This window comes from Tympanuchus pallidicinctus, unplaced genomic scaffold (assembly GCF_026119805.1).
Source record: "Tympanuchus pallidicinctus isolate F22 unplaced genomic scaffold, pur_lepc_1.0 scaffold20, whole genome shotgun sequence".
Lineage (NCBI taxonomy): Eukaryota > Metazoa > Chordata > Aves > Galliformes > Phasianidae > Tympanuchus > Tympanuchus pallidicinctus.
This window is the reverse complement of record NW_026294722.1, coordinates 3381619-3400920: the sequence shown is the minus strand read 5'-3', so window position 1 is coordinate 3400920 and position 19302 is coordinate 3381619. Positions and strand designations below refer to the sequence as shown.

Sequence of the window (19302 nt, the reverse complement as noted above, 5' to 3'; positions counted from 1 at the left end):
AGAGTGGGAATGATGCCCATGGCCTCCTCAAAAGCGCGGCACAGCTGTGTCTCTGCCAGGCCAATGGCCCTGGGACTGGCTGGCCAAGTGGCCCACAGCCCTTGTGCCCTGTGCGGCTCTTCAGAAGGGCTTTGGGGCTGCAGCAGGACTGTCGGTCTGCAGGATCCTGTGCCGGGGCAGCTCTGAGGCACCCCATGGATGGGGCAGCACAGCACAGCGAGGAGCAAGGACAGAGTGATGGCAGCAGCTGGATCATTCCTCGATATTAATAGACATTCCCAAGAAAGCAGCAAGGACAGAGTGTGTATGGCACTAAATAAGGGCGGTGAGTGCCCGGCACCGGCCATGGCTGCAGCCCAGGAGCAGGAGCTTGTGGCGAGGCTGAAGAGGGCAGGGGTGGTGGGTGAGGGTGCCGGGTATTGGGATGTCGTGGTGTTGGGATGTCGTGGTGTTGGGATGTCGTGGTGTTGGGATGTCGTGGTGTTGGGGTGCTGCGGTGTTGGGGTACCGAGGTGTCAGGGTGCCGTGGCAGCGCAGGGTGGTGGCAATCAGGGAGCTGTGCCCAGGAACAGGGCAGGGGCTGTGCGGGCAGCGAGATAGCCGGACCGCGCCGCGCCGAGCCGCGCTATGCCGTGCCGGGACGTGACAGCCCCGCCGCGATCCGGGTTCCCAGCGGAGGCGGAGCCGCGCAGGGAGGATCCCGGGACGAGCAGCGGCGGAGCGGCCATCGCTCGGCACCGCCCGGCGCGGCGCGGCCCGGCACAGCGCGGTACGGTACGGTGCGTAACGCCCACCGCGGCAGCGGGGCTGCTCCTGGGGCAGCGGGGCTGAGGGTGCGCCCGGCTCGGGGGGGCCGGAGGGTCCCGGCCGGGAGCGGGGCCGTCCCGGTGCGGGGTCCCGCGCTGCCCCCCCCGCGTGCCCGTCCCGTTGTCGGGGCGGCCGGGGCTGACCCGTCGCCGCAGCCGCACCGCGGGGATGGCCGCCCGCATCCTGCACCGCCTGCGGCACGCGTTGGGCGCGGAGGGCGCCCGGGAGGAGCGGACACACGAAGGCGTTGAGGCCGAGGACTGCCCCGAGAGCTCGGAGCTGGAGGACGACACCGAAGGGCTGTCCACGCGCCTCAGCGGCACCCTGAGCTTCAGCGGGCACGAGGAGGACGAGGACGAGGAGGAGGAGGAGGACGGCGGCGGCGGCGGCGAGGAGCTGCAGGCGGGGGATGCCGCGCAGGATGGAGGCAGGTGCTGGGATGGGTGCCCTGGGCTCCCGCCACCCCGGCGCCCGCTGAGCCCTTCTCCCCGCACAGAGTGGGGCCCGGCGGCGCGGCCCGGCAGCCTGCTGACCCGGCAGCTGCAGGAGCTGTGGCGGCGGTCGCGGAGCAGCTTCGTACCGCAGCGGCTGCTCTTCGAGGTCACCAGCGCCAGCGTGGTCAGCGAGCGCTCCTCCAAGTACGTGGTGAGTGCGCCCGCGGGGCCGCAGCGGCGGGTGGGGGTCCGGGCGGGCGCTCACCTCTCTCTGTCTCTCCCCGTGCTGCTCTGATGGCGCTGCGGCTCAGATGAGCCTCAGGTAACTACGGCCCGCAGCTCCGCCGTGTGAATGCCGCCCTTGGGGCACGGCGTGCCCGTCCCTTCATCTCCTTTGCTGCTGTGCACTCGGTTCAGCCCCGGCCCCACCAGGGGCCGCGTCTCCCAGCACAGCACCTCCCGACCCCCGTTCCCTGCCCGCAGCTCTACACCATCTACCTGATCCGCTCGGGGCACTTGGACAAGGCTCCCGCCGCCATCTCCCGTCGCTACTCGGACTTCGAGCGGCTGAACCGCCGCCTGCGCGGCCGCTTTGGCTGCGACATGGCGGGCATCGCCTTCCCCAGGAAGAGGCTGCGGCGCAACTTTACGGCCGAGACCATCGCCAAGCGGAGCCGAGCCTTCGAGCAGTTCCTGTCCCACCTGCACTCCATCGCCGAGATCCGCCGCTCCCCCGAGTTCCTTGAATTCTTCTTCCTGCAGGACCTGCGCGCCGCCCAGCGCCTCACCTGCACCGGCATGTACCGCGAGGCTCTGGCCACCTGGGCCAACGCCTACCGGCTGCAGGACCGCCTGGGGGTGTGCGGCTCTGGCCGCTTCCTCCTGACGCTGGCCGGGTTGGTCGTCTGCCACCAGGAGTTGGACCAGCTGGGTGAAGCCCACGGCTGCTGTGAACAGGCGCTGCAGCTGCTGGAGGCCCAGGACAGCCACCCACTGCTGGGGCCCTTCCTCCAGGCTCACGTCCACCTGGCCTGGAAAGTGGGTAAGGACAAGCGGCGGTCGGAAGCCCGGCTGCAGGGCCTGCAGGAGGCCGGCGTGCCCTTGCAGCAGCAGCCCAGCCTGAAGGAGTGTCTCATCAAGGAACCTCTGGAGTGAGGCTAAGGGCCGTGGGGTGCAGACAGTTTACGCTCTGGGGCGGGAGAGGGAGCAGAGAGGGTTGGGATGGGGCACAGAGGCAGAGTTGTGATGGCACAGTCTGTATGTGGTGGCTGGGATCAGGGTTGGCCCCTCTGCGAGCTCTCTCTTGAAAATGCACTTTCTATATCAGTTTTTCCACCTGTGCTGGGTGCTTGCTGCTCACACTACCTGTCAGGAGCCACCTGCTCCTTGGGGTTCTCAAGACAGACAGGACTTTAGCTGAGACACACTGGCACTGCATTAAAGGGACAGAAAGGCTTCCAGCCAGGAATTTCCAATAACAGAAAATAAAAAGGACTTTAATAAAGCCGTGACAGGAGAAAGAACAGGGGTTCTTGCAGTATCTGTGTAGCTTCACTTCCCCCTGAGGCACCGCACAAAGACACCCACGAGCAGGAAGACCTTGCACTTCCCAAACCATGAGGTGGGAACGGCCTGTTCTTCCCTTTCTTTGTGGCTGCTGTGCTCCCCTCTCCAGCTCAGCTCCAAAGAGAACAAGGTGCTAGCAGCAGCAGCAGCTTACCATAAGGGCACAAGGAGGTCAGCAGAAGTGAGAAGAGGAAGCCATGTGAGCGTTGCAGTAGCACTTTCTTCTCTGACCTGTGTGCTGCAGGGCACGGCCAGTCCCAAGTGTCCTGGTGCTGCCCTCTCCTCCCCTGCCACCAGAAGATCTGAGTTACACACAGTCACCCAAAGTTGAGGGGACAAAGTCCAGGGCACAGAGCTCAGCTGCTCACGTGATAGCTTTATTACTGTGGGTGAAGAGTGGCTCAGCATAGCGCGCCATTACGCTGCGCAGCTGGCAATCGACAGCAGTAACACTGCAGCCCGTGCAGAATCACCTCAGTGTTGAAGTGCTGGCACCAACACTTCCACCCTGTGGACCTAAGCTGCTTCTCTTCTGCTGCTCCTTCTGCTGCTGCACGGGGTCCTGCCTCCGCCACAGGTATTCTGGTGCAGGCTTCAACCCCAGCACACGGAGCTTAGTCCAACTGCTGTATCTGGCTTCCTTGGCTAGAGTTTACTCTGGTTCGGGTCCTGCTCCACCCGGATGACTCCTTCCTGTGTGCAGGTGACAGCCAGGACCCCATCCCTGCGCCACAAGCGTCCGTGCACCAGCCCTCGGCACCCACCTGCAGAGAACGGCGTGAGACCGCAGCCCTGTGTGTGCTGCATCAGCCTTTGCCGTGTGGTGTCCGGGGAACCGGCCAAGACTCACCAGCCCAGGGGCTCTCGCACTCGTACAGCATCCAGTGGTCAGATCGGAAGGGCGCATGGAACCACATGGAGTGGTCGAGGGACACCATGAATTTGATTTTGTACTGACGATGAGGCAGTAGGGCCGTGCCCAGAAAGGCATAGTCAGAGATGTAGGCGGCCACACAGCAGTGCACCTTCATGTCAGTCTCTCCTGCAAAAAGCCAGTGTTCGCTCAGTGCCAGTGACTGTGGGACACATCTGGACACGGTAGGTGATGTAAAGCTCCAACAGCTGTGCGTCCCCAAGGTCAGCTGTGAGCCCAGCAGCACTGTGGCACTACTTCAGACCTTCAGACCTTGCTATGGCCCAGGCTGAAGGCTGCAGGACTGAATACAGCAAATGGGCATTGCCTCACGCCCTGGCCCCCTGCCCTTACTTCAGTCCTGAAACCCCCAAATTCCCCCAGCCTTAGGGCATAGGGATCACAACTCTCCCAGCCCTCTGTCATGAGTGTGAGAGCTTGAGCCCCAGCCCTGGATTTGTGTGGCAGCCAAAGGCCCCTCCAGGCAGTACCCACCTATGTAGCCTCGGGCTCGCACCCAGAAGAACTGCTTTGCCTCCTGTGGCTCTGTGCAGAGTATATCTGGTGGGTTCACAGGTTTTATATCAATCGGCACATCTTCAGCTTGGATCCTGTTGAGATGCTTTCTGTATCTCTCTGCCAAGTTAGGATTCCTTGAGACCAATATGGAGAAGCAAAATCAATGCCCAGTACCCATGGAAGGCAGTGTCAGCCCAGGGCCACAGGGAGAAGCAGGAGGGCACAGCTGCTGCTGCCTGCCTCTACTTCCCTTGCAGGTGCATGTGGGGACTCCTTGGGACTGCTATCCTTTCCCATCTGTTTCTGTCCCTGTGCCTCCCTAAGCCCCAGCACAGAGCAGGGAGCCCCCAGGGTATGCCCTTTCCTCTCCACTCACTGCAGGAACTTCTCAATGAGCTCCTCCTGTGTCAGCAGCTCCTCAGGGGGTGGCACGGTGGGCATGGTGAACTGGTGCTGCACAGGACTCTGCTGGGACAGCTGGAAGGAGGCCTGGCAGATGAAGATAGGCTTCCCATGCTGAATGGCCTTCACAGAGCGGACGGAGAAGCTCTTTCCAGTACGGGTCCGCTCCACCTCGTACAACACCGGCACCTTGGGGTCCCCTGGGTGGATGGGAGCCTTTGGCTGCGGGGCAGCCATGCACCACAGAGGGCCCCGATCCGCACTGGCAGAAAGCCGGGGCCGGGCAGAGGAAGCGCTGCTCCGCTGCGGCAGGCACGGAATGGCGGCCCCGGTCCCGGCCTCCCCCCCATCTCCCAGATCCGCCCACCCGGCCCCGGTATCCGTGAGCCGCCCGAGCCCCGCGGCGCGGTCCCACCTGCGCGCACGAAGTAGCAGTGCAGCGAGTGGGCCTGGAGGTCACGGCTGACGGCGCGGGCGGCTGCCACCAGGGCCTGGCCCACGATCTGCCCGCCGAAAAGGCGCCTCGTCACGGGCACCCAGTGGTGCTGACCCCTAACGGGAGAATGGCAGCTGCCGTCAGTGCGGCGGACAGCGCGGAGGGACGGGCGGGCGGAGCACCGCGCACCTGAAGAGGTCGACCTCGAGGCGCTCCAGGTTGAGCACGCTGGTGATCAGCACGCTCCGCAGGTCCCCGGCCGCTGCCAGCTGCTTCAGACCCGAGCCCGAGGCCGCAGCTCCGGCATCACCCGGCTCCGCCATCTCCGCCGCGACCCGGAACCGGCACTGCCTGCAGCCACATCCGGCAGCCGCTCGGAGCAGCAGGAAGTCCCGCCCACACGGCTGGAGGCGGGAGCCACCAACTGATTGGGTTCTCGAGTCGTCAATCGCTGGACTGGCGGCAGAAAACGTTGCGCTGGTTGGTCGGCCTCCCGCCAGTTGGGAACGAAAGGCTGTGATTGGTCGAACGGCGGGCGGGGCGGTGCCCCATCGGGTTGATAAGGGCCGGCAGGCTGCCCGGCCCTCACATTTCGCCATGGAGCTCGGGGCGCGTTTCCGGACGTACCGGGAGTTCAAGGAGTCCTTGTGCGCCTACCAGCAGGCCCACGGCTCCCACTATAGCCTGCGCAGCTGCACCTCGGTGCGCTTCCACAACCGGGAGCACGGCACGGCCGTTCGCGAGGATGTGATGTAAGGCGGCCGTCTCCCGGCGTCGTGTAGGCCTCGGCCCACCGGCAGCGGCACGTGCTGCTGAGCCTCTTCGCCCTCGCCTGTCCCCGGGCTGCGATCCCACGTGCACGTGGCAGGGCGGCCTGCCTGCAGGCCAGGTCACGGCGGCGGGGCAGTGCTGGTGCCGTCGCGGCCCTGCTGCTGTGAGGCTGAGCTGTGTTGCTGCCCTCACGCCCGCATGCACTCTCCGTGCTGTCCCCCGTGCAGCTCTCTGCTGCCTCGTGGTTGTTGCTCAGCTCTGTTCTCTCTGACCCTTGCGGTGAAATTTGCCTTACTGGTATTTGAGATGATGCTGTTGTGGTGTTGCTAACTATCACTGTGGCCTTTTTCCACTGAAGTGGTATCTTAAGTGTTGGCATTCAATAGTGTTCCCTGGCTGCTTTTAGCTCATGTGTTGGAAAGGATTTATCTGGATTCCCTTTCATAGTGCTGAGTTCTGCAGGCCTTCATTGTCTCTGCTGGGACCTGGCCCATGGATGTGCTCAGCCTTCCTTAGAACAGAGCTTAATCTTATGTCTTAAAGCCTCTCTTGCCCTGCTCCTGTGGATACCGGGGTGTTTGGTGATGGTGGCTGTAACTCTTAGCTCCTTTGTTCCCACTGTTTGTGCTTATCCTGAGATTTCCGAGTAGACCAGCCTTGCACATCTGGTGGATATATGTTTTTATGTTTGCTAATTGAATGTAGAGCTGACATGCTAGAGAAGTCAAAACTAAATGTTGAAAAACTAACAGCATCATTGCTCCCACCATTAACTTTTTCTCAACGTTTGCAGGTTCATGCAGGTGAAGTTTGGTTGTACCCGGACCCAAAAGTACAATAAGAAAAGGAAGAAGCAGCCCAATCTGTGCCCAGCTTACTTCGTTTTGCAATATAATGAGGACATAGATCAACTGGTGATCAGTGAGCTATGCAGTGACCATGTACATGTGGACACGGAGTTTTTCCTGACCGGTGTTGGCATAACCAGAAGAGCCAACACCACAGCAGATGGCAGCCCTGCAGTCAAGCTGTGCAGGCAGCAGGCAGAAGGGACCGAAAGCTCCAACGAGGTGGATGAGAATTTGCCTGAGGCTGAGCAAGTTGTGGATGGAGCATCCGCCCTGTGCAGGGTTCCTGCACTCTCAGAGGCAGGGAAGGAAAATGATTCTCCCTCAGCAGCAGACAGAGTCACTGAAGTAGTGAAAAGCTGCCTGAATGCAGACAGCGGGGCACTGGCTTCACTTGATGTAGGCAGTGAGCAGGGGCTGGAGAGGCTCAACTTCCAGACCAGCAAGATGAAGAGCTTATTTACAAAGTTTCCTACCAGCCTTCTGTTGCACAGGGTACAGAGCCAGGGAGAACATGTTCTCTATGTGCTCCTAGTAGAGAGTAAAGAGCGAGTGGGGAAGATTGTGCACTGGTCAGTGCTGAAAGCTGACACGGGACAGAGCATCAGCAAAATGCTGGCTGTTTTCAAGGAGTTCAATCCTGAGTGGCGAAAGGTGAAGGTTGTTTTTGTGGACACGTCCTTCCCTCACAAAGCTGTCCTTCAGGAGCTCTTTCCTTTGGCTCAGGTGCTCCTTTCTGTCTACCACACTGTCCGACTGCTTGAGGAGAATGTGAATGCAGCAGAAATGCCGCTTTCTGCCAAGCAAGAAATGAAGCTGGCCTTGAAGAATGCAGTATTTTCCACTTCGGCTGACAGTCTGGACACCCTGTCTCAGATGATGAAGAGCGTGGTTAACGCGGAGCTGTACGCCTACCTCCAGGCCAACTGGTTCTCCTGCGAACTGCTGTGGTACATGCATACCAAGAAAGGTCTTCATTCATGCAGTGCACACATTGACAGTCTGGATCTCGTCACACACCGGCTGTCTGCTCTCTTTGGCCAGCACTCCTCCTTGGAGGCAAGCGTTCTCCATTTACTGGAGTGCGCAGAGTGTCTCGATTCCAAACCTCTGGAAAGCTCCAACTGGAGTCCCTCGTGCACCAAGGACTGTCAGAGAGGCTTCCAGGAGAAACCTGAAGCGCAGGTGCACACCACCACAGAACCAGATCCTCCTTTTGACTCGCAGGTTCTCACTGAGCACCCCGAGCCTCCCAGGCAGACGGTGCCCAGCGTGGTGGTGGAGGGGCAGGCCTGCATGCTGGAGGAGCTGCGGGACCGTTCCACAGCACAGGGCTACCAGCTGTGTGCCAACGAGTGGGAGGTGGTGCAGATGTCCACGCAGCTGATCAGCGCCGTGCCGGGCGGCGTGGAGGTGCGGCTGCTGGAAGACGCGCACCGGGTGAGCGACGACTGCCGCAGCTGCAGCTGTTACTTCCAGCACCGCTACCGCCTGCCCTGCCGCCACGTGCTGGCCGTGCTGCACGCCGAACGCAGGAGCGTGGAGAGCGGCATGGTGGGCCACCGCTGGCGGCGGAAATACGAGCAGCGCGCCGTGCCCGCGGAGCTGCCGGAGCACATGGATATCCCGGGGGAGGCGGAGGACCGGCGGGACCGGATCCAGGCGCTCAGCAAGGAGCTGGCCAACCTGCTGCTGCAGAGCGACGGGGCGCAGCTGGAGGAGCGCAGCTCCGCGCTCAGGGCCATCGTGGACGCCTGGGCCGAGCAAGGTGGGGACAAGGAGCGCGGTGCGGAGGCGAGCCCGGACCTGGGGGTGAAGCAGGAGGCGGCGGGCGCGCCGTGAGCGGCCGCTGGGGCCGGGCGCGTTCCCGTGCGTCGGGCGCGCGGTGCCGCCTTCTCCGCGCGGGGGCGCTGTGGCGGTGCGTGCGTCGTGACGTCACCTGCGCGCCCGGCGCTGATTGGTCGCGTCGCGGGGCCGGGCGTGGCGCACATGGCGGTGCGGCCATGGCGGAGGACGCGGGGAGCGGCTGCCTGGTGTCCTACGAGCTGGACGCCGAGGGCCGCATGGCCTCCGTCAGCTTCCAGAGCGCCGAGATGGGCGCGCTGTTCGCTCGCTTCCCCCAGGCCCTGCTGGTGCACCGAGCCTGCGCCCCGAGCGGCCGGGCGCTGTACGTTTTCCTGGCAGACGGGCCGTGGCTGGCGGGGCGCGGGGCCGCGGGCAGGGTGGTGCACCTCGCAGTGCCCCGCGACGAGTCGGCACGCGGCTTGGCCCGCATGTGCGAGGCCTTCCGGGCGTTCAACCCCGCGTGGTGGCGCACCCGGGTGCTGCTGGTGGGCCCCGACCTCCCCGAACCCGTGGCGCTGGGCCAAGCCTTCCCCGGGGCCGAGGTGCGCCTCTCAGCTTTCCACGTGTGCAAGCACCTGCAGGAGCAGATTCAGCGCCTGGGCCTGGAGCACCGGGCCGAGCAGCTGCTCCTCAGCACCCTGCACGGCACCATGTGCAGGGCCACGGAGAGCAAACGCAGGGAGATGCACCGCGTCCTGAGTGAGACGGTACCGCCAGACCTGCTGCCACGCTTCCACGCTCACTGGCTGCTCACCAATAAGATATGGGCCACGCACGGGGAGAGAGGCTGCAAGAAGAGCTGTGACTATTTTATGGAGCTGGAGACCGTCACCCAGGGCATAAGCCAGGTTTTTAGTGCTGAGCTCTTCCTGGAAACTTGCATTGCCTCGTTTGCAAAGTACTACCAGAAGTGTGTTTCTGAGACCCCTCCCAGTGATACTGTGTGCTCCACTGCCTGTCCTGATCACCGTGCAGCTTCCCAAACCTCACCCACCTCGAATTCCCCTCTGCAGCCCCTGGCACCATGTCAGGATCAGCCATCCCAGTGCTGTGCCCCGGACTCTCCCATGGCAACGGCAGCTCCTCAACTCCCAGTGGCCCTCCGCAGCCAGCCTGCACCTCCCCAGCCTCTCCTCCAGAGCGGGTCTGTGAGCACTTGCTCCTTGTACATTCCTTCATCTCCTGCAATTAAAGAGGAGGCTACAGAATATTCTGAGGGGGACAGCGATGAGGGGATGAACCAAAAGGCTGAAGAACGTATCATGCGATCTTTGTCTGATATTTGCACAGAGTTTGCTGCCAGGCTGTGCCTGAGCGAGCTTGCAGTGGTTCAGAAGTCTGTACAGCTGATAGGCAGCAGCACAGATGCTGTCAACGTACAGATCCTTGAAGATGCTCACAAAGTGACTCAGGAAGGGCTGTGCCACTGCACATGCCACTTCAACCAGACGTTCCAGTTGCCCTGCCGGCACATCCAGGCTGTGCTGAACTTGGAGAGAAAGACCTTGCAGCCTGAGATGCTGGGGAGGCAGTGGCAGAAGGGACATGACATCGTCATCGAGAGCGCGCGAGGCAGTGCTGACCACCTCCTGGAGGACCTGGAGAGCCCTTGGGATGAGTCTCGGGACAAATTCGTGGCTGTGTCCTTGCTCACAGAAGAGGTCAGCCAGCTCCTCACCTGCTGTAGCACAGAGGAGTTTGAGCTCCGGTGCAGCACGCTGCGAGCGCTGGCTGACAGCTGGATCGGGCCCTACATGCAGGTGAAACTCTAGTATGGGACAGTGAGCCAGGCGTGAGGCTGGCACTGCTCGCAGCTCTGCCACGTCCCTCCTGCTTTCATTGCTCCTTTATTCAGACTGCACCCCACGGGAGTTAGGGGCTGGCTGGGCCGCTTCGTGAGTGAGCATCCACTCCTGCATGGGGGAGCTGTGGAGCTGGTTTACAAATTCCCAACTGGACTGTGATGGGTAACAAGCTGCTGACCTAACAAGCAGGAAATGCATGGGGTGATCTGAGGGTGGCGTGGGGTAGGAAGTGATAGTTTAATAATGTGATAAAATTATTTGATCTTTGGCCAGCACCTTCAGGTCCTTCCAGCATCCGGCTGTGAGGGTATTGTGCAACAAAGCCAATAAATGCTCCTTTGTCACTTTGGAGCTGAGTGTGTTTCTGAGGCAATCCTTCCCTGCCAGAGGGCAGTGAGGCTGCTCACTTGGGCAGGGTTTTTAACATCTTTCCTTGGTTTTCAGGTCTAATTTCCTTGCCCGCTCATTAGGCGAGTGAGCCTGTGTGTTAAGGAGCAGCAGGACCTGAGGGTGGCGATCTCTGCTGCTGGCAGTGCTGCCCGTGTTGGGGCGTTTGTTTATCTGGTTGTGGCAGCTGCTCTTAATTATTCAGAAAATGGAACTGCCCTCCCTCATGCCTGCTGGGGGTCACGGCAGTACAAACAAGGCTTCTGCAAAGCACAGAGCAAATGCTTTGGGTGTGCGGGGTGGGGGAGGAAAAAACACTAAGAAGAACAAACACGCAATCACCCAAGCCTCTAGAAGCTGTTGTGCAGCTGGTGAGCTGCCAGCCCCCTCTCCAGCCCCTTGGCTGTGTCCTGGGGGATCTGCTGGGGACATCTGGTGAGGAGCAGAAAGCACCACAGACCTCTCTTGATCTCTGTAGTTCATTAGTGCTGTGTTTCCCACAGTTGGTGCTTCAGTAACTCTCAGATTTTAGAGTTGCCTGTTGCAGTAGAACTGCAGTGTGGTTGGGAATTTCCCCTCATTTGAGGGTTTTGTCATGCTGTCTGATAATATCAAATCCTTCTTTCTAAATATAGTATAGTGTTTCCTAAAACACCTTTCTGCAAGCTTAACGCTGTATGTTCTGCCTGCTCCCGGAGCAGTCTCCCCAGGGAAACACAGCACAGGCACACAGTGATCCGAGGATGGGAACCAGGGTCTGCACCAGACCTCCCCCAGCTTGCTGTGACTGGCTTCATGGCCACAGGCACGAGGAGCAGCCACTGCTGGAGCTGCTCCCTGCACGTGGTGTATGGACAGCAGTCCGGCCGTTCCGCCTCTTCTCAGAGAGCACAGGAAATAAGTCATCCCTTTCTCAGTAAACATGTTTCCCAAGAGCGAAACTGCGTGGCCGGGACAGGGCCCAGCTGCAATTTACCTTCCACGTGAGCAGGGAGCCCTGCAGCCCTTCGTGAGGGCCCGTTGCTGGCAGCGCAGCTTCCCAGGCCGCCCTCTCACTGCTGCAGGCTGCTTCCAGCCAGAAAGGAGCCTGGGCTGGGGCTGCTGGCCCTGCACTCGCCTCCGGCAGTGCTCTGAGCTTGCCACAGCACTGAGAAGCAGTGCCCTGGCACATAGCATCCCATATCACAGGCCTCCATCCTGCAGTCTCGGGGCTGTTGTTCAGGAGGACCCGCAGGCAGTGCTCAGCGCCCCCGCTGTGGACCCAGGAAATTGTAGCTTTGTTCCTGGGCTCTGTGGACTGGCACCACGCAGAGAGCTCAGGCTGTGCCTTGAAGTGCTTTATTACTCACTCTCTTCTGTGAGTTGGCACGAGCCCAACCGTACAGCAATTTGAGTTGAAAGGACCCTTGAAGGCCATCGAGGCTGTGCAAACAACAGGGGCACCTACAGCTACATTGGGTGCTCAGAGCTCCAACCGTACCCGTTCACACAAAGTCTCTGGCATGCTCTGGGGGCTGTCAGGCCATGCAGCACCTCAGTTCCTCACTCGTGTTGGCAGAAGTGCTTCAGCATGGGGGGCAGATCCAAGCCGTCGATGGCCAGGCGGTGCACAACGTGCTTCTGGATGACCAGCCGGCAGAGCGTCTGCAGGGAAGGGACTGCAAGAGAAACAGTCTTGCAAAAACAGAAGGAGCTGGGGTGGCTGGGAGAGCTGTGCTGGGAGAGTGGTGTGCAGGGCTCACTGCTGGCTCCTGGCTTTTGGGCAGCGTTTGGGGAATTTTATGCTGCGGGCAGCACTCGTCCTCCTGCAGGGCTCTGCTGGGGTAGAGCTTCAGCCTGTGGAGTCCTCATGCTGTGCCCAGGCTGGAGCTCCTTTAACAGGCTGAGCGTGGTGGCCCTGCAGTCATGTGCCTGCACAGTGTGTTACTGTGGTGTTTTGCATTTGTTTTCTCTCGGGGCTGCTACATGGTTCCTCCAGGGACCCACGTGCCCACACAGTGTTTTCCTTTCATCCTCATCCCCTCGGTGGCCTGTGTGCACACCACACTGCACCATCAGCCTCTACAGGGAGGACTCACATGATGCTCCCGGGACGCGTCTTCCATCGGCCCCCTGACCCCTGTGACACAGGCTGTGGGCGGATTCCTCCTCTATGAGCTGTGGGAAGCCCCCAGCAGCGCAGGGCGGGGGGGCCGGCTGCGGTGTCACGCTGCAGAGCGGGGCCCTGGGTGGTGGCCCAGCTGCTCTGCTCTCACAGGGCCGCCAGCACGAGGCCTCGGGGCAGTGCCAGACAAAGCAGCGTTGTGCCCCGGCCTTGGGCTGCTCCTGGATGTCTGCAGTGCTTATCATAGGCCGGGGCTCGCCGCCCTGAGCGTTCGGTGAGCAGCAATGTGGGCCCCCCTGCGCAGTGTCTCGTCTCCTGCCCTTCAGCTGCAGGGTTTCGCTTGACCGCCCACAGCCCAGCAAAAGCAGAACTAAACCAAAACTGATTTGTAAAGCCAAGGGAAACGCTGCAGAAAGAGCAGCTGCAGAAATCTGTGGGTAGCTGGCACCGGGTTGCTCACTGCCTCTGGTGCACTGCTGGCCTGGCCCTCATTTCGCACTGTGTCCTGCTGGGAGCCCTTGCTGCTCTCCCCCTCCCTCCCCTTTCTAGAGGAAGGCAGCCAGCACAGGGAATGCCAGACCTCAGCCTTGAGAGGCTGAACTCGGGGCTGAGGTTCCCTGTGCAGGAGTCGCTCTGCTGTGGGTCCTGGTATCTTGTTTGCTTTGTCTCTGGCCTTGTGCCTGCTATGCCAAGACCTCATTATCTCCCAGTTATGTAAAGCTCAGGTGGCACAGCAGCATGATGGTGACCCAGCCATCAGTACCCAGGCACTATTTCTTCTTCTGGTTCACATCCCTCATCATCCTGAGCACGTGCTCATTTTTCCAATACGCTTCTAATTAGCACCTATTAGCTGACTGCTCGCAGGAGCTCGTGGCTGTGCGGGGCTGCCGATCCCAGCCCCACCCTGCCTGGGGACACCGGGATGTTGCCCAACGGCTGCAGCACCGCGGGGGTCTGCCCTGGATCTGCTGCTGCAGCCCTGGCTCTGGGTTGGGCGAGGCTGGGGCACTGAGCAGCCAGCACAGGGCTGGAGGGAGACCTTGGGCTGCCGGAGCCAAACCACATCCCTGCCACAGCACGGCTTCTGAGAGGCACCGCTGCTAGTGGGGCCTCACTGCACTCTACGGGGACTCGGGATGCTCTGCCACACTCTCCACCCTGTATCTCTGTGCCCCACGTCCCATCCCACTCAAATGCTGCCCACCGGACCGCGGGGTCACCGCGCAGATACCCACAGCCGTATTCCACCTGGATCACACGGACGCTTTTGGTAGAGGCGAAGACGTCAATCACAGCGTAGAGCGGCCGCGCGGTGGGCAGGCTCCGGGCGCTCGGCCCCATGTCCTCCCCGTTGATGACGATGTGCATGTCGGCAGTGCCGTCGGGCCGCGGGGCGTACAGCACGCCGATGCGGCTGCGCAGGGCGGTGGGAGGCAGCACGTTGGTGCGGTACAGCTCATCCAGGAGATGGCTGTAGCGTCCGGGGCGGCTGCGCCCCACCAGTTTGTCGCGGGGGATCCTCACGCCCTCGATGCGCAGCTCGGGCTCCCAGAGCGGGGCCGGGGCCGGGGCCGGCTCCTCCTGCCCGTCGGCCGACACGCGGTTGTGACTGCGGGTGATGGCGAACACCCAGGTGTCTCCCAGGCCGACCAGGTCAGGCAGCGAATACTCGGGCACGGTGCCCAGGCTCTGCGGGTCGTGCGCCGTCAGCCCCACGCGCAGGTGCCCGCACCACCCCAGCTCCTTCTCCTCGATCTCCACCAGGAAGATCTGCCCGGGTGCCAGCGGCTCGTGGCTGAAGCACAGCGCGTTGGCGAAGCTCTCGACCCGCGTGGCCCGTGTGCGCGAGGCGTCCAGGCGCACATTGGCGCCGTGCACGCGGTGGAAGCGGGTGGGAGGGTGGCCCGGAGCCGCCATGGCCGCGCCGCTATTTTTAACCGCGCGGCGCCGGGCAGCTGCTGGCAGGCGGTGGCTGGGGCCGGTCCTAACGCACGGGGCCCCGCGGGAGGGCGGCGGCGCGGGGTGTCCGGTGCTGCCCACGGGGCTGCGCGGGACGGGACCGTACAGGGACGGGGCCATGCAGGGACGGGGACCTGGGCTCCCCGCTCCTCGCCCTACATCGGGGAACTCAGGCAACCCTGCCCGCTCGTAGTGCCCCGCGGTGTCCGCGAGGCGCGGGGGCGTGCGGGGTTACTGCGACAGCCCCGGGGCGGCGTGGGCCCACGCGCGGCATCCGCGCCCGGGCGGTGCAGCCTCCGCGCCTGAGTGCGGTGCGTGGCGCGGCCGGACGGTTCGTTCACACGTGCGCGCGCGGCGTGGAGGGAGGGGCGTGGCCAGCTGCCGCAAACGACGCGCCGATTGGCTAAGGCTGTCCCCGCTCCCTCCTCGAAGCCCCGCCCAACGGCACGTGACCGCTCGGAGGTCATATGGGCGCGGGTCATGTGCTGCGGGGCGCTGCGGGATCGGGGTGCGGGGTGAGCGGGGCGAGCGGTGTACGGCACCGGGCGTGGTAGAAGGGAGTGATCCCGCTGGGACTGTGCCGGCAGGGTCGGGACCGGCGAGAGGCGCCGCATCGGTGCGGGGCGGCGGAGCTCGGTGCGGTTCGTTGCGTGTGTCCGGGCCCTCGGCATCGCCGTTTCTGTGCCTTCCGCAGATGCTGCCGCTGCTGTGCGCGCTGCTGCTGGGGCTGGGGCCGGCCCACGCCGCGCCCGCGGGCCATGAGGTGACGTTCCTGCCCGGGCTGCCCAAGCAGCCGTCCTTCCGCCACTTCTCAGGGCACCTGTGCATCGGGCCGACGCAGCGCCTGCACTACTGGTATGTAGGGCCGGGCTGGGACGTGGTACTGGTGCGTGGGAACGGTGCTGGCTGGGCACTGGGTACTCGCATCACTCACCCCGCAGGTTCGTGGAGGCCCAGAACAACCCGCAGAGCAGCCCTCTGGTATTATGGCTGAACGGGGGCCCTGGCTGCAGTTCCATGGAAGGCTTCTTGAAAGAGCACGGCCCCTTCCTGGTCAGTGGTCACAGTTGCCTGGGGTCTGCAGGGCTCCATGATGTGGGTGGTGTCTTGGGCCCTGTGTTGTGCCACTTATCAGTCTCCACTCCCTCCTCAGGTGCAGCCCGATGGGGTCACGCTGAAGTACAATGACTACGCCTGGAACAAGGTATGGGCCCTGCCGCAGGCAGGGAGCGGCTCCTGCCCCACCCAAGCTGTGGGGAACCATGGCTCTGAACTGCTCTGTGCTGCCCCCCTCCCCTCCAGCTCACTGCAAAGCAGGGATGAGGTTCTCATTGCAACACTGGGGTGGGCCACACACAAATGGTGCCATAGGTGAAGGCCGTTGGCCCTCTGTGCCGGGAGCTCCCTGGACTTCCATGCTCCCCTGCCCCTCTGCTGTCCTCACAGATTGCCAACATGCTCTACCTGGAGTCCCCTGCAGGCGTTGGCTTCTCATACTCCGAGGACAAGAAGTATGCTACCAACGACACCGAGGTGAGTGGTGAGGCTGTTGCAGGCCCAGCCCGGAGCTGCTGGCCCAGTGCCACCCCGCTGATGCCATCTGCTGTCCCTGCAGGTCGCACACAACAACTACCTGGCGCTGAAGGAGTTCCTGCGGCTCTTCCCCGAGTACTCCAAGAACGACCTCTTCCTCACAGGGGAGAGCTACGGCGGCATCTACATCCCCACTCTGGCAGAGTGGGTGATGCAGGACCCCAGCCTTAACCTCAAGGTGAGGGCATGGCCTTGCTGGGGCTCAGCACGCTGCATGGGGCAGCCCCAGCCCCACAGCCTTTCATCTCCCTGGGTGCTGGCGGTGAACGTGTTCTGCTGCGTGAGACTGAGGAGTGCTCCCAGGCGCCCATGGCCTTTCCTCTTCCCCCCGTGAAGTAAACAGAGCCACATCTGCTTCCTGCCTGACGCCGATGCTCTGTGGCTGCCCTGTGAGGAGCTGCCACACCACAGAGTTGTTTTCTTATTGCCCCGCAGGGAATCGCTGTGGGAAATGGCCTCTCCTCCTATGAGATCAACGACAACTCCTTGGTGTACTTCGCCTATTACCATGGCCTGCTGGGCACCCAGTGAGAGCGGGGAGCACTGCTGGGGGGAGTGCTGCTGGTCCCTGTGGCACAGAGCAGGGTGGGCTCTGGTGGATCACTCCAACTCTTGGTTTCTGCCTGCAGGCTGTGGAAGGACTTGCAGGCCTTCTGCTGCTCTGAAGGGAAGTGCAACTTCCATGACAACTCCAACCTGAACTGCACGCTTAAGGTGAGGGAAGGCTGGAATCCCCGAGCCCTGCTCCAACTCCTACAAGCAGCAGCACTGTGCTTGGTGTTGGGTGTGTGCTGTGGTCCTTCAAGCTGAGTCCTGAACCCGTCCTGCTTGTGGCTCATTGCAGATGGCAGAGATGATTGAGATTGTAGAGGAGTCTGGGCTCAATATCTACAATCTCTACGCCCCGTGTGCTGGCGGTGTTCCTGGAAGCATGAGGTGAGAGTGGCAACAGCAGCAGCGCTATCCCCAATCGCAAGCAGCATGCAGATCCCTACCAGCAGCAGGGGGCTGGCAGAGACACTGCTTCTGTGGCCACTTCTTCCTGGTGGTGGGCCTGGGGCCGTTATCCCAAGCCCTTGCTCTTCCAGAGCTCTCACCCTGTGGCCGTGCTTGGTCTGCCTGCAGGTATGAGGGTGACTATCTCGTCACACATGACCTGGGAAACTCCTTCATCCGGATGCCAATGAGGTTCTCCTGGCGCCAGGTGAGTGTGGGTCCCTGTCACAGTGTGCTGCCAGCACCCTGCACCTGCACAGTAGGGGATGGGGCAGCTCTCCCTGTGGGCAGTGCTGAGGTGCTGCTGCAGGGCTATCCCAACTCTCCCAGAACCTGTTCCGGATGCCTGTAGCCCGCAATAAGGTGCGGATGGACCCACCGTGCACCAACTCCACAGCACCGACCATGTATCTGAACTCCCCAGAAGTGAGGAAGGCTCTCCACATCTCCCCCGATGCCCCAGAGTGGCAGGTGTGCAGGTGAGCAAGACACAGGTGGGGTTTGAGTGTGTGGCACAAGCAGCTGCTGAGCCACTGCTGCTTCTTCTGCAGCTTCGAGGTGAACCGCAGCTACAAGCGCCTGTACACGCAGATGAATGACCAGTACCTCAAACTTCTTGGAGCCATGGTGTGTATGTGTGGGGGAGCACGCAGCCCATGGAAGCAGCCCTCCCAGATAGGGCCGTGCCCTGTGCGGTGCTCATGCTCTTCCTGCTCTTCAGAAATACAGAATCCTGGTGTACAATGGGGATGTCGACATGGCCTGCAATTTCCTTGGGGATGAGTGGTTCGTGGACTCCCTGTGCCAGAAGGTAAATGGGCAGAGTGAGGCCTGGCTGATCCAGGGATCAGCCCAGATACAGGGGGAAGCGGTGGGGTCTGTGGGGCTGGGCACCGAGGGTGCTGTCTCTATTCCCAGGTGCAGGTGGCTCGCCGACCTTGGCTCTACACTGAAGGAGGTGAGAACCAGATCGGGGGCTTCGTGAAAGAGTTCACCAACATTGCCTTCCTCACTGTTAAGGTAGGGCTGAGGTGGTGCCTTGCAGTTGGTCCCACTGTGGTCACTCATGGCTGACACTGGAGCCGTGGGCCAGGCGGTAGTGGAGCCACGGAGGGCACTGACTGCTGGCACCTGTTTCCTGCAGGGAGCCGGCCACATGGTGCCTACAGACCAGCCCCTCGCTGCCTTCACCATGTTCAGCCGTTTCATTAAGAATGAGCCGTACTAGGAGCTGGGGAGGCTGTGCCCAGGGCCTTGGGCTGCCTGCGTACAACAGTCACCTCCTGCACAGCTCATCACTGCCACTCGGCTGCACCAGGGCTCCCCTGTGTCATGAACAAAGTGACGACTGCAGCCGGCAGGGATTCCCCGGGCCCCAAGGGCTATGCTTAGCCTAGAGGCGGGCTTTCTGCAGGGTGCAGGGAGAGGAGTCCTTGGGATGCCATCCCTGCTGGGCACTGCAGCTGTCTCTTTGCTGTGGCTTCCTGTCTCACCTCCTCCCTGTTTCTGGAGGCAACTACTTCCCTCGTAGGCTGGGAGCAGTCCTCACCACTTCCCTCTGTCCTGCAGCCTCTGTACACATGTGGCCTGGGCAGGCTCTGAGCCAGCTGCTCTCTGCTAAGCACAGTTGATGTGGTGGCCGTGGGCTCCCCTGCAAGGGCTTTCTGCTCCCTTTGAAACCACTCCCAACCTGACCTCAGTGAAAGGCAATTTACAATGAAGACAGTTTCACTGCCTAGGTCACACAGTGCTCTTGGGAACCCACAATAAACTCTGAATAAGGTGGTCCTGCTCCTCATTAATGAACTCCTTGCACCTCTCTGCTATCCCCTGCTTTGCTTTCTTTTGCTGTCTCAAGAGTGGTTCCTAACAGAGGCTCCAGCAGCAGTGAGTGCTAATGTGCTGTGCACGGTG

General features: G+C 61.8%; 6 protein-coding genes across 10 annotated transcripts; 4 read left to right on the top strand and 2 right to left on the bottom strand.

Annotated features, from left to right (window-relative positions):
• The first annotated feature begins 34 nt into the window (after positions 1–34).
• Positions 35–2764, top strand: SNX21 (sorting nexin family member 21). 3 transcript variants are annotated; one of them, XM_052683652.1, is made up of 4 exons: positions 35–419; positions 452–769; positions 963–1452; positions 1725–2764. In XM_052683652.1, the coding sequence occupies exons 1-4, from the start codon at positions 199–201 to the stop codon at positions 2394–2396; spliced, it is 1701 nt and encodes a 566-aa protein (XP_052539612.1). In that variant the 5' UTR covers positions 35–198; the 3' UTR covers positions 2397–2764. The 3 variants fall into 3 exon arrangements, with proteins under 3 accessions (XP_052539612.1, XP_052539610.1, XP_052539611.1); XM_052683650.1 differs by lacking the exon at positions 452–769 and having other exon boundaries at positions 222–304; XM_052683651.1 differs by lacking the exon at positions 35–419 and having other exon boundaries at positions 658–1445; positions 1868–2764.
• ACOT8 (acyl-CoA thioesterase 8) lies at positions 2717–5691 on the bottom strand. Of its 2 annotated transcripts, XR_008206913.1 has the most exons (7): positions 5267–5691; positions 5057–5193; positions 4616–4841; positions 4216–4373; positions 3658–3849; positions 3281–3571; positions 2717–3094 (listed from the first exon to the last, which is right to left on the bottom strand). XR_008206913.1 is itself a non-coding variant. In XM_052683647.1 (6 exons), the coding sequence occupies exons 1-6, from the start codon at positions 5674–5676 to the stop codon at positions 3453–3455; spliced, it is 1242 nt and encodes a 413-aa protein (XP_052539607.1). In that variant the 5' UTR covers positions 5677–5691; the 3' UTR covers positions 3164–3452. The 2 variants fall into 2 exon arrangements, 1 of the variants encoding a protein (XP_052539607.1); XM_052683647.1 differs by lacking the exon at positions 2717–3094 and having other exon boundaries at positions 3164–3571.
• On the top strand, positions 5675–8539 carry ZSWIM3 (zinc finger SWIM-type containing 3). The gene is made up of 2 exons (XM_052683641.1): positions 5675–5829; positions 6642–8539. Exons 1-2 carry the CDS (start codon positions 5675–5677, stop codon positions 8536–8538), a joined length of 2052 nt encoding a protein of 683 aa, XP_052539601.1. The 3' UTR covers position 8539.
• Positions 8540–8590: 51 nt separating this feature from the next.
• ZSWIM1 (zinc finger SWIM-type containing 1) lies at positions 8591–10697 on the top strand. The gene has a single exon (XM_052683642.1). It carries the CDS (start codon positions 8700–8702, stop codon positions 10311–10313), a length of 1614 nt encoding a protein of 537 aa, XP_052539602.1. The 5' UTR covers positions 8591–8699; the 3' UTR covers positions 10314–10697.
• Positions 10698–12055: 1358 nt separating this feature from the next.
• On the bottom strand, positions 12056–14918 carry NEURL2 (neuralized E3 ubiquitin protein ligase 2). The gene is made up of 2 exons (XM_052683653.1): positions 14076–14918; positions 12056–12391 (listed from the first exon to the last, which is right to left on the bottom strand). Exons 1-2 carry the CDS (start codon positions 14755–14757, stop codon positions 12276–12278), a joined length of 798 nt encoding a protein of 265 aa, XP_052539613.1. The 5' UTR covers positions 14758–14918; the 3' UTR covers positions 12056–12275.
• A 306-nt stretch (positions 14919–15224) lies between these two features.
• CTSA (cathepsin A) lies at positions 15225–19173 on the top strand. Of its 2 annotated transcripts, none has more exons than XM_052683646.1 (15): positions 15225–15314; positions 15494–15654; positions 15741–15852; positions 15953–16003; positions 16246–16332; positions 16415–16570; positions 16828–16919; positions 17022–17106; positions 17237–17328; positions 17518–17596; positions 17719–17867; positions 17940–18015; positions 18110–18199; positions 18307–18408; positions 18533–19173. In XM_052683646.1, the coding sequence occupies exons 1-15, from the start codon at positions 15267–15269 to the stop codon at positions 18614–18616; spliced, it is 1464 nt and encodes a 487-aa protein (XP_052539606.1). In that variant the 5' UTR covers positions 15225–15266; the 3' UTR covers positions 18617–19173. The 2 variants fall into 2 exon arrangements, with proteins under 2 accessions (XP_052539606.1, XP_052539605.1); XM_052683645.1 differs by having other exon boundaries at positions 15229–15323.
• Positions 19174–19302: the final 129 nt, after the last annotated feature.

Coding starts and splice junctions, on each gene's coding strand:
- SNX21 (XM_052683652.1), top strand. CDS start 199: ATGGGGCAGCACAGCACAGCGAGGAGCAAGGACAGAGTGATGGCAGCA. Junction 770..962: donor GCGCGGCCCGGCACAGCGCG/GTACGGTACGGT, acceptor CCGTCGCCGCAG/CCGCACCGCGGGGATGGCCG. Junction 1,453..1,724: donor AGCGCTCCTCCAAGTACGTG/GTGAGTGCGCCC, acceptor CCCTGCCCGCAG/CTCTACACCATCTACCTGAT.
- ZSWIM3 (XM_052683641.1), top strand. CDS start 5,675: ATGGAGCTCGGGGCGCGTTTCCGGACGTACCGGGAGTTCAAGGAGTCC. Junction 5,830..6,641: donor GCCGTTCGCGAGGATGTGAT/GTAAGGCGGCCG, acceptor CAACGTTTGCAG/GTTCATGCAGGTGAAGTTTG.
- ACOT8 (XM_052683647.1), bottom strand. CDS start 5,676: ATGGCGAAATGTGAGGGCCGGGCAGCCTGCCGGCCCTTATCAACCCGA. Junction 4,842..5,056: donor CTGCTACTTCGTGCGCGCAG/GTGGGACCGCGC, acceptor CCATCCACCCAG/GGGACCCCAAGGTGCCGGTG. Junction 3,572..3,657: donor GTGCGAGAGCCCCTGGGCTG/GTGAGTCTTGGC, acceptor CGTTCTCTGCAG/GTGGGTGCCGAGGGCTGGTG.
- ZSWIM1 (XM_052683642.1), top strand. CDS start 8,700: ATGGCGGAGGACGCGGGGAGCGGCTGCCTGGTGTCCTACGAGCTGGAC.
- NEURL2 (XM_052683653.1), bottom strand. CDS start 14,757: ATGGCGGCTCCGGGCCACCCTCCCACCCGCTTCCACCGCGTGCACGGC. Junction 12,392..14,075: donor GATCCAGGTGGAATACGGCT/GTGGGTATCTGC, acceptor TTTCTCTTGCAG/TCCCTTCCCTGCAGACGCTC.
- CTSA (XM_052683645.1), top strand. CDS start 15,267: ATGGGCGCGGGTCATGTGCTGCGGGGCGCTGCGGGATCGGGGTGCGGG. Junction 15,655..15,740: donor ACGCAGCGCCTGCACTACTG/GTATGTAGGGCC, acceptor CTCACCCCGCAG/GTTCGTGGAGGCCCAGAACA. Junction 17,597..17,718: donor TGAGGTTCTCCTGGCGCCAG/GTGAGTGTGGGT, acceptor CAACTCTCCCAG/AACCTGTTCCGGATGCCTGT.